The 18,690-nt window shown below is 45.7% G+C and overlaps 1 protein-coding gene across 1 annotated transcript; it reads left to right on the plus strand.

The window, feature by feature from the left end:
• Positions 1 to 5,823: 5,823 nt before the first annotated feature.
• On the plus strand, positions 5,824 to 18,071 carry RASD2 (RASD family member 2). The gene is made up of 5 exons (XM_084502074.1): positions 5,824 to 6,321; positions 7,435 to 8,405; positions 10,466 to 10,936; positions 14,844 to 15,123; positions 16,706 to 18,071. The coding sequence occupies exons 4-5, from the start codon at positions 14,853 to 14,855 to the stop codon at positions 17,233 to 17,235; spliced, it is 801 nt and encodes a 266-aa protein (XP_084358200.1). The 5' UTR covers positions 5,824 to 6,321; positions 7,435 to 8,405; positions 10,466 to 10,936; positions 14,844 to 14,852; the 3' UTR covers positions 17,236 to 18,071.
• The last annotated feature ends 619 nt before the right edge of the window (positions 18,072 to 18,690 follow it).

Below are 18,690 nucleotides of genomic sequence, written 5' to 3' on the forward strand. Positions count from 1 at the left end.
TCCGTCATGTTTGGGCGCTGAATGTATGACCGTCTTTTACTCCCCCTGACAATGGCAGGCTACAGAAAGCAGCAGAGATGTGAAGGAATTTGGCCGTCGTCTCATCTGAGGGCAGCCTTGGCAATCAGGCTAGGCTCAAGAAAATGGCTGGCACGGAGCACTTGTAAACCACAGCGCGAACAGAGAGGCCTCGGGGAGAGCAGAACAATGAGCCCCATGGCTCCGGTGCCTTCTCCCCTCTAGGAGCTATTTGTCCTTTTTTAGATTTATCCACTGATGGCTTCTTCCTCAGGGCTGGAGCTCTCTCTCCAGCTGCAATGAAGCACTGTGAAGGCACTGGCAGGGCCTCCTGTAACACCTCTGAATGCCTGGGATTTGGCATCCTAGTTACAAGCCAGGTTTGGCTACGTGGTCCGTATCTGCCAGCCAGAAAACTAAATGTAAACCTGGCCAACATTATGCATCAGTGCCTGTCACAGCCCCATGAAAAGCCACAGCTCCTCTTTACAAGAGTCTGTCCCGGATGTCTCCATCGCCATACAGGTGATATTCCAGTGGGAGAGTTAGAGAAAGCAAAATATGTAGCTTAAGCAAGAGTTAAAAACTGGGTTGCTACATATTTCTTGGCTATTTATGACTTGTGTGGTCTCAGGGGAGTTGGAAGTGACGTGCTTCAGCCTTAGGTCTGCTTAGCTTCCTTCAGCAACAAGCAGAGGGGAGGTGACAGTGCCTGCCGTCTCACTCTCATGCCTCTCTGCAGTTTTCATCTTTGTATGATAACATGGGCTTGATCAAAAGAGTAAGCTGAATGAAGCTTACAGACCCAAACTACCCAAACTACTGAATCTGAGGACCATTTGGTGCAGGCTGGCCCCGTGCAGGCTGGCTGGGAGACAGGAGCTGGGCAGAGTGTGTCCTGGAGCCTGGAGCATCTTGCTTTTGTGAGACGAGAGATTGGCTCCAGCCCATCACACCAACCTATTTGTGATAGTCTTCCTTGCATTGCATCTCAAGAGCCTCTTCAGCTGAAATCTCTGCTGGATTCGTGGTCTGCATTTCTGACAGCTGTTAAAGGACATTTGAGGTAGCTTGTATAACTGTTCCCCTTCCACAGGCACATATGGATTTATACTGCCAGAATAGCTGGGATGAGCTTGCTGATTCCTTCTGTCACCTCTCCCTGCTCCCTCCTTTCCAAAGGATGAGAAATGCCTAGACATGCCACACAAAACAAGTGTATGCATTAGCTTTACACCACCAACCATCTAACATATGCCCTGAAGCTCAGTGTCTGGAGTGCTAGAAAACTGCACGCCAGCTGCAGGTAATTTTCATAAAGAAAAAAAGCTGTCCAGCCAGAGAGCAGGTAGAGAGCAGGCTAAGCTTTGTCCTGCCAAATGCTCCTCACGCCCTCTGATGATCCACTGCTTAAAGAAGCTCAGCCAGGTTCATTGCAAAGTGTAGCAGGGCACGTCTGGCAGTCAAAGGCACCGAGGGATAACAAAACAGCACTATCTGAGCAGCCAAGTCTTTATGCTTATGTGGTGGCTACGTAGGAAGTCCTAGCACCTCTGACTAGGTGCTAATGGGACACGGAGGGTGTCTGCAGCCACGTTGGTACTGCCTTGCCAAGCATTTTGGAGCATGAGTCACCTCTCCCAGAATCACGAGACTGGCTTGCAAGTTATTAATATTTATTTTCTAATTGAGAATTAGAAGAACCTATCTTTAATTCCAAATGGTTGAGTTTGTGGGGTTAACTTAAATGACACTGACAGAGTGATGTTTCTGTAAGCACGGAGACTTTGGTTTGTTGTCTTTGTGTTGCTTTTCCTGCTTTAAACGAAAACTGAGATTTCTCTTTCTCATCACATGGGCCCAAATCTGGGAGGACTTGTATCACATCAGCTGTTAGGAGATTTACCATAAAATCACAGGGATTTGCACTGGTTATTGAGCAGCCATATGCTAGGCTCAGTGCAGTGCCCTTTTGCACCTCTGGCCAAGCTGCCTGTCTGTCCACTTTAAGCCTTTCCCTGCTGGCAAGGGTTTACAGTAGTTCAGACAGGGTGAGGACATCAGATCTATTCTGCATGTGCCCTTTTCAGTATTCTGAAATAAGCATGATAGATACAGTTGCTAGTGGTGTCTAAAAAACTCATAACTGAGGTTGCAATGAGCAAAGGCAGCTGATGAAAGAAGATCTCCAATCAAGCCCAGAAACAGCTATATGATGGAAGAGCCACTCGGCAATTCATTCCACAAATAAAAGCACTGGCTTCTTGCCACCTTTCGTATGTGGGAGGAGAGAAGGTTTTTAGCTCTTCACCTGCAAATGCTTAGTGCCTAAAACCTCCATGCTTCCTATAGGCCACAAGAGCAAAAAGCTGTCATGCACACTCTTCGTCTTTGCACATACACCCTTGGAGCTGCAAAACTGAATTTGGGGGTGGAAATTGGAGTGCTGGGATTTGTAAGGGTGGGTGTGCCGTGGCCCACCAAGCACTGCAGCAGAGCAGTCGGGGTCCTGTCATAAGTCCTATTTAGGAGTGCCCTGTGCATCTGAAGCACCCTCAGTGGGTTGCTGGAAGTGGGCAAGAGCACCAAGCTGGTAACAAAAGCTTCCCAGGTCTGGCTGGGCTCTGGATGGGTGATAGGTGGTTTGAAAGGGGCTTTGGAAGTTCCTGATGTTGCCCAAAATCTTGTGAAGCCTACAGAAGAAAACGCACAGCAAGGGCAAGACTTTTGGGGAAGCACAAAGCCCGGGCAGGTTGCTGATACCCACTTAGCTGCCCAGGATGTGAAGCACTTGCTGACGAAGCTCACCTTCCCAACCTGCACACGGTTGCATAAGGCTGAAACCACAGAGCCTGAGGTTGCCATACCAACTGGCGTCCCGAATTCCTCCCATCCATCTCCCCATCTGAAGGAGCAGGTGCCCACTCTTGAATGATCCAGACACCTTGTCCCATGGGTGGGACAGGACCTGGGAGGTGTGTGTCCCTGTCGAGGCCAGCTGGCAGCAGTTCTGCTTCGTTATCCCAAGTGTCTCACCTGTGCTGCCTAACTGAGTTTGCCATCCTCGCCAGCAGCGCTGTGCTGTCGCTCACCAAAAAAATCACAAGCACGGCATGCATCCGTGTGCCTGGTTTCCTTTCTGCAGCATTAAAATAGCGTAAAGTGTCTATCAGAGACAACAAGACGGAGGCATCGCTATTTTGGGGTGCTTATGTAAACCATCTTCAAGTGAGAAAATGAAAAAAAAAAAAAATCAAGCTCCTTATGTTCTTCCCCTGCCCCCCTCCTTATGAGGGGAACTTACAGAATTTTACTGTATGTTAAAAGAGTCAAACCCTCGAGACAGAACAAAAACGCAAGGTGGCTTAGGTCTGTACTGAACGGAAGAAGCTGGCGGACGAAACAGCTCTGAGGTTTTGCATCCGATCCTAATTAGCAGTGATTTCCAGCAGTGAACGAATTCTTGTAGTTATCCCCTTCCCTTCCCTGGCTTTGTTCAGCCTGCCACATAAATCACAAGCCATTCTCTTTGCACTCCGGCACTATCAGGAGTGGGAATCCTGATGGGTGAGTTTGCCAGTAATTAAATTTGTCCCTTCTGTTCGTTTCACAGATGTAGTTGCCCTCTGCTTTGAAGCAAAGTGCAGGTCAGAGCCAATGGGAGCCTTTAATAATCTGGTCGTCTGATCCGGTGCTAAAGGCGGAAAGTTTTCTTGCTAATTGGATTGTTGTGCGATTATCTGAGGAGGAACAAGCTCCTCTGGACAGAGGAAGGCTGGGAGCATACAGAGTTGTGGTGAAGGTAATGGGCATATTTATACTCCTGAACACGTCCTCGGAGCCCTCAGCCAGAACAAACACATAGAAAATGCCTTGGGCCTGATTTCCTATGCCTCAGCAGCTTGCTTAGTCATTTGCACCAGAGTAAAAGCGACTTTGATAGGCTTCCATGTCAAAACGATAGCTTTTTACATCACTAAAAGCAGCGTGCCAGGCTCATGGGGTCTGCAGCGCGAGCGTGCTTGTGGCAAGGCCAGGCTGGTGCCACCCCGCAGCACCTGCAGGGCAGGGCATTGAGACCCCCGTGAAAATACACAAGTTTAGTCTGAGCTCTTATTTTTTAGTTAAATAGTAAGATACTGCTCCTTTCTGCTGCAGAGAAAACCCTGACCCTGCAGCACCCTGAGGGCTTCGTTCCTCTTCTTCAGTTTGTTTTAATCTTTCAGCTTTTCAGTCTGTTTCCTGGTTTTAAGGACCTGATATACATTCATGACGAGTTTGCAGCAGGCAACGCTGCCTTCTAAAAGCCGGGCCAAAGCAGCTTTTTTGCTCCAAGGGCATGGACGAGGTTATCGATGCATCCATTAACCACACTTCCCGGGGAGGTTTTGGTACTCCGCAGCCAGCGCTGGCTATGCACATGTCCCTGTGTGCCATGCCACCTCCCGGCCCTCCCGCTGGTGCCCAGGAGGAGCAGATGAGGGCTCTATTTCCAGCCTGGAGGCTGTTATCCGCATGGCCCTTTGTAGACAGCTACAACTCATTCTGCTCATGCTCCGGGCTGGCCCAAAGCCATGCGGTCTCTCAGCAGAGCTGATTAGGCTCAGCAGCTCATTAACGGTGGCTGCTCAGTTTCCAGCTCCTTCGGAGTGTGGGTAGAGGGAGCTCACGGCTGGAGATGCTCACCTGAGTCACCTGGGACTCGCTGCTAAAATCCTGCATGCACGTTCAGTTTTCTCATCTGTTAACTGCTGAAATATTTATGCTCCTGCTCCACGGGAGGGACGGAGCCTCGCTTCCTTGGTATTTGCAGAGTGTGCGGAGGTATTAGCAGAACTTACACCAAGAGTACATAGTATTAGCATTATTATTATTATAATGGATTTCACTTCGGATCTTGAGTACATGATTGCAGTCCTCTGAGAGAGGAAAACTGAACAAGAACAAAAAGAAATATAGAAGAACAACCTGTCATTCTCACCTGTTCTTCACTATGGAATTATTCTCATTCACTGGCTTCCTTTGATTATAAATAAAGGTGTATAATATCTCTTAGATCAAAGGGATAAGACATTTTTCAATCCCCCAAACTTCCTTTTTTATTTTTTATTTTTTTTTAATGAAAGCAGTAGTAAAAAAAAGAATGACTACTGTAATTGCTCAGCACAGGACTGGCCTGCTAGGTGGAAGAGGGCACAGCAACATTTAATTCTGTACAGGGGACACAGTGCCCAAATTCGTACTGGTCATAAGCAGGTTGCTGTTGTTCTTCTCCAAGTAGCCCCAGTGAAGCCCAGAGCCAAAAAAAACCTGCACAGGAGATATAAAGCTGCTTCCCCCATGAAGCTCCATGGGAGGTGACCAAATAAGACCTCTTTGTACTTGCACAGTTTGGAAGCACATCCCCACAGTCCCCACAATTCCTCAAGGGGCAGGTGTAGATGGAGGGGATGGTGCAACATGAACAGACGTAAGAAACCAAATCCTTAGTGAAATGATTTTTTTTTTTTTTTTTTTGCATGCCACAGCTTGCAAGGTGAGGAGGGCTTCTGAATAGCAGTGTTTGTCTAGACCCATTTGATCCCAGGTATAGGGGCCAGAGCCAGACTTGTAAATGCCAGTTCTGAATGGAGACCAAAACAGAATAACTGCTCACAGGGAGCACCACGTGTGCTGCAGAGGGCTCAGGCTTGTCGGTCTCCATTTCATGCATTTTTCATGCATCTCCTCTTGTTTCTGTGCCATTTGTTTTGTCCTTGTTTTCAGCTGTATCTAATAAGCCTTCACTGTGCTTCTGATCAGAGGGTTTGCTGTGAAGGCATGCAAGGCTCTCCTCCCCAGGCCTCTTCATCTTCCCCAGCTCCTCCTTCCCCTCTGCTCTCTTTTGTAGTTTGTATTCCCACCGCAGGTAAAAGTCTTCTGGAGACAGTCATCAGCCCTGGTAAGAGGGTCAGGACAGATGAGGGAGAAATAAGGGCATTTCTCAGGGTGCCAAATAGCAGCAGTGAGGGCACAGCCATAGAAAAGTCCCCCAAAGGATCTTTACTCTATATATTTTGGAAGCATGGTGATGGTGTCATCCAGAGGAGAGCCTTGGGGGCCTGCTGAATGACCCCTTCCTACTAACATAGTTCAGAGGAGAGATGTGGTTGGGCTGGCTCCCAGCTGTGCTGTTATCCACCCAGACACAGGGTCTGGCAGCACCCTGTGAGATGGGATGCAGAGCAGGGACTGACATTGTGATTTCTCCCTGCGCCCACTGCTTCCTAAAAGACTGACACAGCACCCTGTAGTCATCATCAGGTGAGTGCGTGACTTGTCCTCCAGCATGGGCAGATGTGGTGGGGTGGCTCTTCCTCCAGCTGGCCCTGGGAGACTGCACACCAACCCCCTTGGTACTCACCGAGCACATAGTAATGAATTATTATATGCATCATTATTTTTCCCTGTGTTACAGACAATATTGAATCCTTTTTTTTTTTTTTTTTTTTTTTCCAGCTTTAATCTTGCTTTTTTAAAGCTTTTTTTTTAAAGCTTTTTTTTAAGTTTCATAAAGATGGGGAAAGGTTTAAAAAGTTTCAATGGCAGAATGAAATTGAAAGGGTGTGTGCATGTCTGGTGAGCAACTCTGGACGTGCTGGGTCCTTAGTGGCAAAAGGAAAGAAGGGAGCCCAGAAGTCTTTTCTGAAAAATATTTCATTAAAATGTAATTAAAAAAATGATTCATAGCGAATGCAGCAAATAAGAGGTGACTTGGATGTCACCAGCTAAGCAATGCTTTTCCATTTTGCAGGGATCTCAGTAAATATTATTAACCCATTTTGCACCCTGGGATGCTGAGAAATTACAGAGTCAAACACAAATGCTGTGAAGGGAACAATAATACTAGCCAGACCACCATTTTCTCAAATGTGTGCCTCCTCCAGCTGTATTCTCCTAAGTGTTACTGCTCTCACTCACAACTGATGATCATTACTTATTTTCCTTGTCCCCATAATTCCCCCGGAGAGCACTTTGCTGAGTTTAAATGCCCAGGGGGTACAGGTAATGCAGGGGCAGGAGTATTTGTGTCTGCCCATCTATGTGCTGTTCAGAATATGACTTGGTACCTGCAGCTTACAGGCTCCTGAACACTAACTTTCCAGCATCTCTTGAAGGGAGGGGCACCACGCAGGAGAAATGAATGTGGGAGGGAGGGAGGGAAGGTGAGGGGGTGGAAAAATGAGCCTGCATTACTGAATAATGAGCAGAGTGAAAATGAATGGGAAAAGAGAGAGAAAAGCTGGTTTAAATATTTAATCTCTGTTGCATTTGCTTTTGAAGAGGAGACAAAAGCCGGAGAACATCTTTTGTCTTGAACTAATTCTGACCAGAGCCAAACGGCATGTGCTTGTCACTTCTGTCATTTTCCTTAAGGTGGAGAGAAACAGATTGGTCCTGCATCAGCCCATCACAGCAGCCTCCACCGCCAGCTGCGGCCAGCACCTGGAGCTGCAGAAGTTGTAAATGACTCCAGATGGTGACATCTCAGCCCCAGGAGCCCACGCTGCCCCAGGTCCTGGTGCTGGGCTGGTCAGCATGTGTGCCCCCAGGAGCTCACTTCTCAGAGGGGAGGGAGCTGTCGCTGCACCAACAAGGCCATTTGCTTTGAGTTATTCCATGATATGCAGTTGACATAACTCATCTGCTACACTTTCTGCTTCTCTTGCTCATCACCCAGATGGGAGGACCACACCACTGCCATGCCCAGTGCCACCCAGCCAGGCAGGCGCAGCCCTGGGAGTCGTGGTGGTTCTCCACAGCCACAGCCTGCAACTCTCTGAGATGGCATTAGCTGCATAAAAAAAAAACCACTCATCTAGGCTTTCTTTATGTACTGGAGGTGTAGGAGGGAGAAATGCCTCCAGAGCATAATTCATTGTGTGCCTGACTTTTAAATTGGTAAATATCTGCAAGCTCTAAGAAAGGCTGATGGTCCCTGACTAACCGGAGAAAAACCGCTGAGATTGGGAACTTTTTCTCTTGTTTTGGCAATGGCTTTGACACTGATTCATTTGTTCCCTTTACAACCCTAGAAGCAATGAGCTGCTGCCATCCCTGCTTCCCCAGTGGGGGCAGGTACAGAGAATTAGCCTGACTTCTCCACCAGGGACCCTCAGGAAGTCATGGGAAAAGCGTGGATTTTTGAGCCCCAAAGGAAGTCCTGGCCTTTTGTCAGTTCCTGAGCACAGCAGGAAGAAAAAAAATACCCAACAACAAAGCTACAGCAACATCTCGAGCCTCTGAAGGCTCATAGTAAGCAATTATCTTTCAAAGGCTTACTTCAAAAGTAATTTATTATGTCACTAGCCGATTGCTGAGAGATCAAATAAAGCCAAGGTGCCAAGGTAAGAATGTTCCCATTCTTTTTTGATATAATTTGAGGAAATCAACTGGCTAGTTTAAATGCTGGAGAAGACAGCTGAGTGGGCGTATGGGCTTGGTGAAGCCAGCTAGGCAAGAGTTTTGCATTTGGTTTACAAAAGAGCTTGAGTAGGCTGAGATTCCAGGCTGATGAGATGGTCTCTAGGATGACTACTCTTCTTTCTTTTTGGCAGAGAACTCTTACATTTGTGTAAGCTATAGGGATGAAAGAGTATTTTCTGTAACACTACAGGATTTGACTTCTATGTTAATTTTGCCAGCAGCAATTCCTCCCATGGCAAAGATACCAGCACGCTGATCATTTCATTTGGATCTGAGCTACACAAACTGTTGACCAGCCACCAAAGATGACAGGTTTTGGTCCAGGTTTGATGTGAACAAATGACTTAGGGATGATAAGCATCATGTTCTACTTCAAAAAAAAATAATGCCTGAGCCATAAAAATGCTCCTCTACTTTGTGCCAAAGAGAAAAGCCTCAGGAGATGACTAAAGAGTCCTGATGCTGTGGTCTAAGAAGAGCTGAGTTCAGGTCATGCCCCATTACCAGTTCACTGCCTCTTGGAAGAAGCTAGCAGTATTTCAGCCACGCTATGCCAAGCTGTGCTCTTCCTTTCCAAATTTAAAGCTGTCTATATGAGGAGGAATCCAGGAGCTTCTGTTTCCCAAAAGCAAAGAATCTAAAGAATTCCTCCAAAACTACAGGAATTCTTGTGGTGGGGGGTCTTAAGAAAAAAATAGACAGTGTAGTTGGAGATTTATTTTTCTTCAAAGAACAAATTTGCTTAAAGAAAAAGCAAGAGCGAATTTTGAGAGACTTGAAATTATATTCAGATTTGGGAGATCATGTATCCCTTCTGCGTTTCTTTTTTTTTTGTTAGTTTTTGTTTTTTATTGTCAAAATATCTCAATTCTTAGTGTGGTTTTCTTTTTCTTTTCTTTTATTTTTTTTTCTGATTAGGAGTTTTAAGTGAGCAATGCAAAACTACTTCATTTCAAATCTTTCTGAAATCTTTTGAAGTAGACTTGTATATCTAAATTTTTACTTAAGCTCAAAAAAGGAGAAAAATTAGAGTCAATGAGTGATCAAATAAATTGCAAACACCATTTTTCACTGAGGGTAGAACAAACTGCCTGAATTCAACCTATCTTTTCTTTGTTTCTCTTGTTTGTCTGCCTCAGCCCCCCACACTTTCAGTGTGCTTGACCTTTTCTTTTTTTTTTTTTTTTACATTTTTATTAGCCACAGCTTATTTAAATATTAATGAAAGAGCAGCAGTTGCACATTATCCCTGTTTCTTAATCAAACCCACCAGCAATCCCAACACAACGTCATCAAGGTTGAGGGAACAGGGGACCATATTCCATACGGCAAAATAATTACAGGAATGCTGGACAGAAAGCCCCTACTTGGGAAATGAGTCAGTCCACTTCTGCCTAGCAGAAAATATTGGCTCTGAAGTATAGAAGCAGCCTTTAGAAACAGCTTATGAATTTACAGCTTGCGAAGTAACTGAAGTCTGTGCCTCTCGTACACGTACGCTGACTCTCTCCCCACACATGCATACGTACAGGTCTCTGGTGGGAAGAAGGGGAATGTGCAGTCTGGAATGCATGCGAACTTTCTGCTGAAAGAAGGGAAAAAAAAAAAAAAAAGAAAAGAAAGATTTTTTCAATAGGCATAAAATCCCACCCCCTCAGCACCCCTCCTTCCCCTGTGTCTGACACTGACTTCAAGGGAGGAGTTGAGCCAATTATCTGTGAGTCCTACAGAAGGAAAATCTGCAATTTGCCAGTAGTTGCGAGAGACAGGGAGAGACAGGCAGGGAGGGAAGAGGGAAGACTTTAATTGGTAAACGTAAAGAAAAGCCCCTTCTGTCCTGGAAAGAGAACGTTGTAAAAACCGATCTCAGGTCAGAAGAAAAGAAGCTCCTGGGGGGGGAGAGGGGTTGTGCCAGGCAAGACCTGGGGAAACATAGGCTCACCTTAGACAACTTCCCTGCCCTCATTCATTTTCCCCGTAGGGTCAGAGGTGGCATCACGGCAGGGTGAGCCAGGTGGATGCCGCACACCCCTACATGATCAAGTGTCTCTCCAGAGACCTCCTGCCCCCAGCAGAGCCTGTGAAGCACACCTGGCCAGAAGAGCCGGTAGGAGAGGGAGAGACCCTGCCTCTCCTCCTCAACTGAGGCTGGGAGGAGAAGAGCTCATCTCAGCAAGGGGAAAAGCTGCCACTGCGTTAGAGACACTTCTTTAGTCCTCGCTGGTCGCCTGATCTAGTCATTGCCATCCATGGGGGGACGTCCTCTGGAGCCCTGCGGTCCCTCCCATTCCTGCTAAGTTCCCAGGAAATACTGGTGAAGAACTGAGCCCCGAGCAAGCGACGTGGGATCCAGAGAACCGCAGCCTCTTAGAGCAGCAGCCGCCTCTGATTAAAATTATCAACTTCACCGGACTTCACCAAGACTCAGGACTGCTCCTCCAAGGAACAAGAGGTAAGAAAGCAGCATAGAGTTTGGGATGAAAGTAGGAAACATCCCGCAGGAGTGATTTTGGTGTGCATGAGAACTGAGGGGGTACTAACAGTGACTAACAAGTGGCAGGTCTGTTATGCACGATACAGCTTGCATCTGCCTGTGTTCTTTTTAGCTGGATGCAGTGAATTATATTTGGATGGAAAACAGAAACACAGACCGTAGCTAAAGACCACGGAGTGCAAGAGGTACTTGGGAAGTCTGTTCATGGACGGGGAGTTGTAGGAAGGATAAGCAGGTGTCACGCATCCCCTGATGGGAGGCTGGAGAGCTAAAGGTGGGAAAGCTGTAGGCAGGCTGAAGGAAGACTGTCTTCCTCAGATAGCCCTCTCCAGGTGCTCAGGACCAAATCTGTCAGTGCCTCGCTGGAATTCAGACAAGCGCTCTTCAGAGCATGCAAACGCAGGTGCCTTGTCATTTGTTCCGATGTGTGCCCACAAAACAGGCAGCAGTGGTGAGCAGGTAGAAGAAGATACAGGGAGTCCAAAGAAACGGGGTTTAATGCTGATATTGGACAGCTGTTTCAGCTCTCTATGGGCGTATGAGCCTTTCCCTTTATTAAGTGGAGATAATGCTGCCTGCATTTCTATGACGTTTTGAAATCCCTGTGCTCTGTACCACTATAAAATACTAATGCAAAGTTTCTGCCGTCAAGCCAGTGCATAAAGCAAAAGGTACCACTGGGAATTAATCTATGCTTAAGCATTTAATAAACTGGAAGGAAAAGATGTAGATTAAAGCCAGCTGGAGGTTGTTTGTCTCTTCATTCTCTTCTGATTGATTTTGCTTTATTTAGTACATGAACATGTGGTCCCTTTCTATTTCCTTGCTTGTGTCTTTAATCTTTTTCAATATATGAGTGCCTGTGCTGGGAGTGAGGGCTGAAGTTTCTTTCCTGAGGAGGAAAGAAGAAAGATTGCACTGAACCAGGCAGAAAGTGGAGCGGGGGGATAAGAAGAGAGCACGAAACACAAACATAAGCTCCCGGCTCAACAGCATGCTCTGAGTCAGATTTGCAGCAGAGGGGCTGAGATGAGTAGAAACTCCAAGAATCAAAGTGCTGAAAAGCATCTGTAGACTCCGTGTGAAACAAAAGGCAGACAGGAAATTACAGGAGTCCTCTTGACTGAATACCTTGACAGGCAGAGCGAGGACAGCATAGAGTGACTATTTAAACATTAAAACCTACATGTTCTTACACCTCTTCCTCCTCCTTGCTACATACACATCCTTGGGGCAGAGCTTGCTGAAACGAGCAAGTCTGCAGTTAGGGTTTTGCCTTTGATGCGGGAGGGAGGCAGTGTGATTTAGGGGCCAGAGATGCCGTGGTGACAATACCTCCTCCAAGGCATTCGGTGTCCAGTGGCATTAGCTGAGGTCCAACGCAGTGGTGTTCATTTCCAGGAAGCGGACAGAAGTGCGTTTTGCCCTCCAAGTGACAAACCAGCCCTCCGCATAGCCACAGGGACCAAGTCCCTTGCTGCACGACGGGAGTTTCTCCCACTGCCAGCAGCTCAGTGGTTACCCGTCAGACAGGAGGGATTCAGACAGGATCGGGTCCCCCGGTGTGCACGTCTGGATGTGGAAGGCACTTGCTTGAAAGGCAAGACCACGCTCAGCCCTGCTGCTTCCCCACGATGCTGGGCGTGATGTCTCCCAGCAGGTGTGACCCACCACAGCCTGCCTGCCATCCTGCAGCCGCACCAGTTCACCCAAGGAGCTGACTCCTTTCTAAGTCCTGAATCTGGGCTGTAGAGAGCTTTGTGTTTTTTCCCACAAAATCCATCTCCTTGCTTTTCTCTGTCAGCTAAATATAGCCTGAGAGGGTGAAAGGGATTGTCCCAAAGCAGTTCTGTTGCCATTTGTCTGGCCCATGGATGCAGGACAGTGTTGGACCACTGTGTAGGGGAGGACAGAGCCGCTGTATGTGGCACCATTGTTGCAGAGATGAAAACATGGTGTTCCTGCAATACTGGAGATGGGTCCTGTTCTAAAGAAAAGTCTGGTCCGAAACAGCATGCTCCTTGCTGTCACTTGTTCCACAGCGATCCCAACAGCACCATAACTCTCTGTGTGTGTGTCTGCCCATCCAAAGCGATAATCTGACATTACTGTCTGCCTCTAACATTGTCCATCCCTGCCCTCTGCATATAATTCAGACTAAGACGTTTTGAGGAAAGCACCGTGTTTTCCTCTGTGCTTTATATAGGGATGAATGTGCTGTTAGCGTGCAGCAAATGAGAGCAATAATAATAAATAGTCATGTTTTGCTGTTGCCTCGGGCTATAACACAGAGCTTGTAATGATGCTGTATCCGAATTCCAGAGACTTCTTTATTTAGCAGTGGCCGTATCTTCACTTCTGCTTTGGTGCTTAGTGCATGTTAAACAAAGTAAAAGATTTTAAGCTCTTGACTGAGATAAGTGTCAGCTGCATAAAAGCTTGGGAGATAAAATTCACTCAAGGGAAAGATAGGAATCCAGATCTGGACTCAGAAATGATCTTTCAGTGTACACAAAGTACTCAAATTGTAATATTAAATAAACAGCACCTAAGTTAAATAAACGGCACAGTGGGAACTTGATTATTCTTTAATAAGATCCTAGTAACCAAAATAAACTCTGTCCAAAATGTGCTTTCTTTGCTTTAATGGCTAGCTTTCCCCACATTGGGGTTGTATTTTTCCTTTCAGCACACAATGTTTTTGAACTGGTACATGTAAAATGTCTGTGCAACCCTATTTTTTTTTTCTTATCAAAGTTTCTTGCATCTGGGTGCTATGTCCAAATGGGATCGCCAAAGTCTCAAGATTCATTTTATTTGTCAGGGGTTGGAAATCCTGTCAGATAGTTATTTAAGAAGGCTGTCCTTCGTCCTTTCCCCAGGCTGTGCTTATATCCTCGATGACTGTGATACCCATAACAGCTGTGTATGTGCAAAACTCCCACGAAATTTCTGCATTTCTGCAACTTTTCTCCATTTCTTCAACTCTGTCCATTGCTGGCCATCCTGCTGCAAAGTAGTGATAACTGCAGTGCTGATAGATTGTTGGTAGGGAGTTCACACACCACCAGTCCAACTAGCTAGAATAAATTCTGGTTTCTAAAAGGTCACCGAAGGCACAGATCTTAGAATTTATCACTACTCGAAGCTATTTTGTAGCACAAACTCCCTGCATCAGCACTGTAGGCTGTATGGGACCAGCTATTTAAAATCACTGAGATGTCTGGCTTCCATGGATGTCAAGCACGGTTCCTGTTTCTCTCTGACTTTTGGTTGATCTCAGAAAATGAATACTGTGAAATGCTCCTATTTAGGCAACCAAATGAAGTGGTCTAAATCCTAACTGATAGCTGCAATGGATACAGTATATTGGGAAGTCTGATGGTAGCCTCAGTGGGTGCAGTATATTGGGAAATCTGACCTCTGATCTCTATGTTTATGCATCTGACAGAGAACCAAGCTCTGCTGAAAAATCTGGTAACGTGTAAGTGACGCAGATGGGGTGGGAAGGAACCTGGTGTCCAAGTTGAAGTACAGCTGACAAAATTAGCCCTTAATGTTTAAGTGAAATAGCAAATTACAGTTCAGAAATATGCTATCTGCAGTATAAATGCCTTCATTTTGATATGACTTTAAAAGTAAAAAAATAAAAATCACTCTCTGGAAATGAGACTGAAGAAATGGAGCCATTTCCAGTGAGAAAATTTCTGTTCAGGCTGTTGATGTGATAGCCAGGACCAGATATTCTGCTTTACATCACAGACTCATCCGGAGCACTCTGACCAACTTGTGGCACAGAGCTGTGTTTCACCATCCTTTGTCTAGTTTCTGGTCTTTCCTTCAACTCTGCCATTCCCTCTTCCAGGTCCAAGCAATGATGAAGACCATGTCCACTGGAAACTGCACCCTAAATGTGCCAGCCAAGAACTCGTACCGCATGGTAGTGCTGGGAGCCTCCAGGGTGGGGAAAAGCTCCATCGTCTCACGCTTTCTCAATGGCCGGTTTGAGGACCAGTACACTCCCACCATTGAGGATTTTCACCGCAAGGTCTACAACATCCGGGGAGATATGTACCAGCTGGACATCCTGGACACCTCTGGGAATCACCCTTTCCCTGCTATGAGGAGGCTTTCCATCCTGACAGGTGAGAAAGTTGTGGGGGAAAGTTTGCAGAGAAGGAACGGTGGGTGAAAGATCATCATGACAGGCAGTAGCTTGAAAACTGTAGCCTGGATTTGACAGTTTCTTGGGGATAAGATGCATTTGGGAGGTAGCTAAATGGGCTGTGGGGTTTTATTGCAGGATGCACTTCTCTGGAGAGATATTTCCTGGATGGCATGCTTCTTATGCTATAGGGAGTGCATTAGCCACAGAGGAGAAGTCTACTGGGTGAAGGTCTGAAATCAAGATTTCCCCCTAGTTTATTTCTCTCCTCTGCTACCTACCCCTCCTACAACATATTTTCTTACTGCAGTCACAAATGAATGGTTGAATAAAACCTCGTGGGCAATAAAGAGCAGCAAGGGACAAAATAAGCATGTCATTATAAGACACAAGCGGTGAACAGCAAATGTAAAATGTACAGGCAGGGAATTCAAACCAAGAGAAGCTCTTTTTTTTTTTTTTTTTTTTTTCCCTAAAAGTTCCAGCCTGATTTTCTTGATTTGATATTCCAGTAAAAAATTGTTCTTACCCTTTCTCCTAAGTCTATGGTTAATCAAATGAGTTAAAGAGAGAAAATGGTGGACTCACTTTGTATATCCTCATTGCCAAGCAGCTCCATTTGTGAGCTAATAAGTGTTCTTAAGCTATGAAAGTAACAGTGAAGAAATATTCAGCCACAGCTCACAATAAACCTACTTTCTGGATCTGCTGTATCGCCTTCTAGCTAGCCAGTGAAACATGATGTTTACATCAGACCAGGCTAGCATTTGCATTCGCTGAGGTCCTAGGGCCAGTTTCAGGGATGCAGATGTGAGCTTTTGTCCCTCAAATCTCTCTTAGCACTTTTGACATGACTGTCATGCAACAGGCAAGGATTTGTGTTATTTTATATTTTGCAAAAGGAATTTTAAGTCAGGAAATGTCAAAAGGAAATGCCAGGGGATCTGTGTCATTTATATATTTCTTTTTTTTCTTTTTTCCATGGTCTATTTCTCTTGTGCAAATGAAATGGCAGCAGAATAGTGGACACTGGGTAACCTCTCATTCCTCTCTCAGTCATTTGGGACTGAGTAGCTATAAATCTTCTGTTCAGGTGTTGCTTCTTGTATTGTATAATCAAAAGGCCAAGGTTGAGTGGTTACTAGTTCTCCACTCTTCCTGGTGTCAGAAAAGGATGTGTTTTATACATATAGACGAAAGGAAGAAAAAGGAAAGCAATGCAGCAGAGCTGGACAGAAACTTGTTTACAAAAGAGAGTACAAATGGGCAATAACCTGCAAGTCCAGTGGAACCAAGGAGCACATAATCAGATATGGCTGAAGTAACATCAAAGCCATAAGCCTTTTCCATAGCACTACAGAAAGGAGTGGGGATTTGGGTTAGAAGAACTGGAACTAAAGTACGGCAGAGTGAACAGATTCAAAAGGACTGCACAAAAATAAATAAATAAATAAATAAATACAGGGAGAAGATGGCAAATAAACCTACTGCTTTTTAAAAATGTTCTTCTCCAACACATGTTGTGATGAACAAACATTTACGTTTTCATTTTTCAACTGCAGGGGACGTTTTCATCCTGGTATTCAGCTTGGATAACAGGGAATCCTTTGATGAGGTCAAGAGACTCCAGAAGCAGATCCTTGAGGTGAAATCCTGCCTGAAGAACAAGACTAAGGAATCAGCTGACCTCCCCATGGTGATTTGTGGCAACAAAAATGACCACAGTGAAATCTACCGCAAAGTGCGTTCGGATGAAGGCGAAAACCTTGTCTCCAGCGATGAAAACTGTGCTTACTTTGAAGTTTCAGCCAAGAAGAATACCAACGTGGATGAGATGTTCTACGTTCTCTTCAGCATGGCCAAGCTACCTCATGAGATGAGCCCTGCCCTGCACAGGAAAATCTCCATCCAGTATGGTGACACCTTCCAACAGAAGTCCTTCCGGATGCGACGAGTCAAGGACATGGATGCCTACGGTATGATCTCTCCCTTTGTTCGCCGGCCAAGTGTCAACAGCGACCTGAAGTACATCAAATCAAAAGTTCTCAGGGAAGGCCAGTCAAGGGAGAGGGAGAAATGCACTATCCAGTGAAGAGGGTTTGCCCCTTCTGGCAGAAGTCATCATCCGCATGCAGTGCCTTAAAGAAAATGGTCTGTGGAAGCACAGGATGGGCTCGCTGGGCTCATGGAGAACACCCAACACAGAACAAGGACAACTCTTCCTGTGGATTCTGCTGAGTCACGAATGTAAATAACATCGTCCTTGTAAACAACTGGGGAAAAAAACATATGTCCGAGAGTGCATTTCTCCATCTTTGTGATGCAGTTCATCCGCATTCCCCTTTTTGTCTAAAGAACAGAGACTTGAAAAGTAAAGAAATGTCATCCTCATCTTTGCAAAGGAAGTAGGTCAAAAATGCACGGAAGGCATTAGCAGTTACCCAGTGTGCAGCACTTGCTAAGAGAAAGGAGGTTACGTCTGTGTGTGTGTGTTTGTGTGTGTGTGTGTGTCTGTGTGCATGCATGTGAGGAGCACTCCTTTTAAAAATGGGACTTGCATTTCAAAGGACAACAGTCTTACTGAGGTTTCCCAGATTGGGAGTGGACTCTATGTATGGACACTTGACTCTACCGTGCTTCTGAGGGGACCTGCATTAAGAGGGTCTTGATTTGACGTTTGCTGGGACAGCTACCATTTGACATTGACATGAATGTTGTTTTTGTATTATAGATTTTATTTGGGATTTGCTTTTTTATTGTCTGGGGGTGGGTTCTTGGCAAAATCAGATGGCAAGTGTGCTTGATATCAAAACAGTGTCTACTTTTTAGAAGTGAAAGTTGTTTTCCATCTGTAAAGCTATGTAATCTGTACATTGATTGAAAGTGAAATTGTTCTGCAAAAAGCCAATACATTTGACTGCTTTGAAAGCCTGGTGTGAGAGTTTCTCAAGGCAGCCACACCGACTCTGAGTATCGTAGTACAGATGGCACTCTGCCTGCTGGCCACCAGAGCAATGGCTCCTTCCCTCTGCCTGTATCAGCCAAGAGTGACCAGATCCATACTTTGGCTTATACCACTTTAGAGGCAGGACTTGGTTTTCCTCCAGAATTAAGAACTTAATGGTTGTAGGCTCTTGATCTTGGACCAACTCCATCACATTTCTTCTCTTAACATACCTCTAAACATTTTGTTCATTGTTTTTCCCTGCTGTCTGATAAAGGTTGCTTTGATGGAAACCTTTGCACTGCAGAAGTCCTCCAGAAATGAAGCTTTGTGCTGGCTGTCCAAACAGGGCTGAACTGGATAAATCTGGGGCCATCATTCACTTCTTCCCTTCCTCAGATCAGTCCAAGCTTCCATGTCTTCAGCTCTCTCCCTGTCCTGCTGCTGGCTTTGTTGTTTGTTGTGCTTCTGTATGTCCTCATAACCACCTGTATCCCTTAGATGTAAGCCTGCCACTCTCGCTGACTGGAACAAGAGGTGTGCATGCATAACTGTGGGCAAACACGGCCCCAAGAGTATACACAACAGCAGAGTATGCATGGT

Source organism: Aythya ferina, assembly GCF_964211825.1.
Source record: "Aythya ferina genome assembly, chromosome: 1".
Taxonomy (NCBI): Eukaryota; Metazoa; Chordata; class Aves; order Anseriformes; family Anatidae; genus Aythya; species Aythya ferina.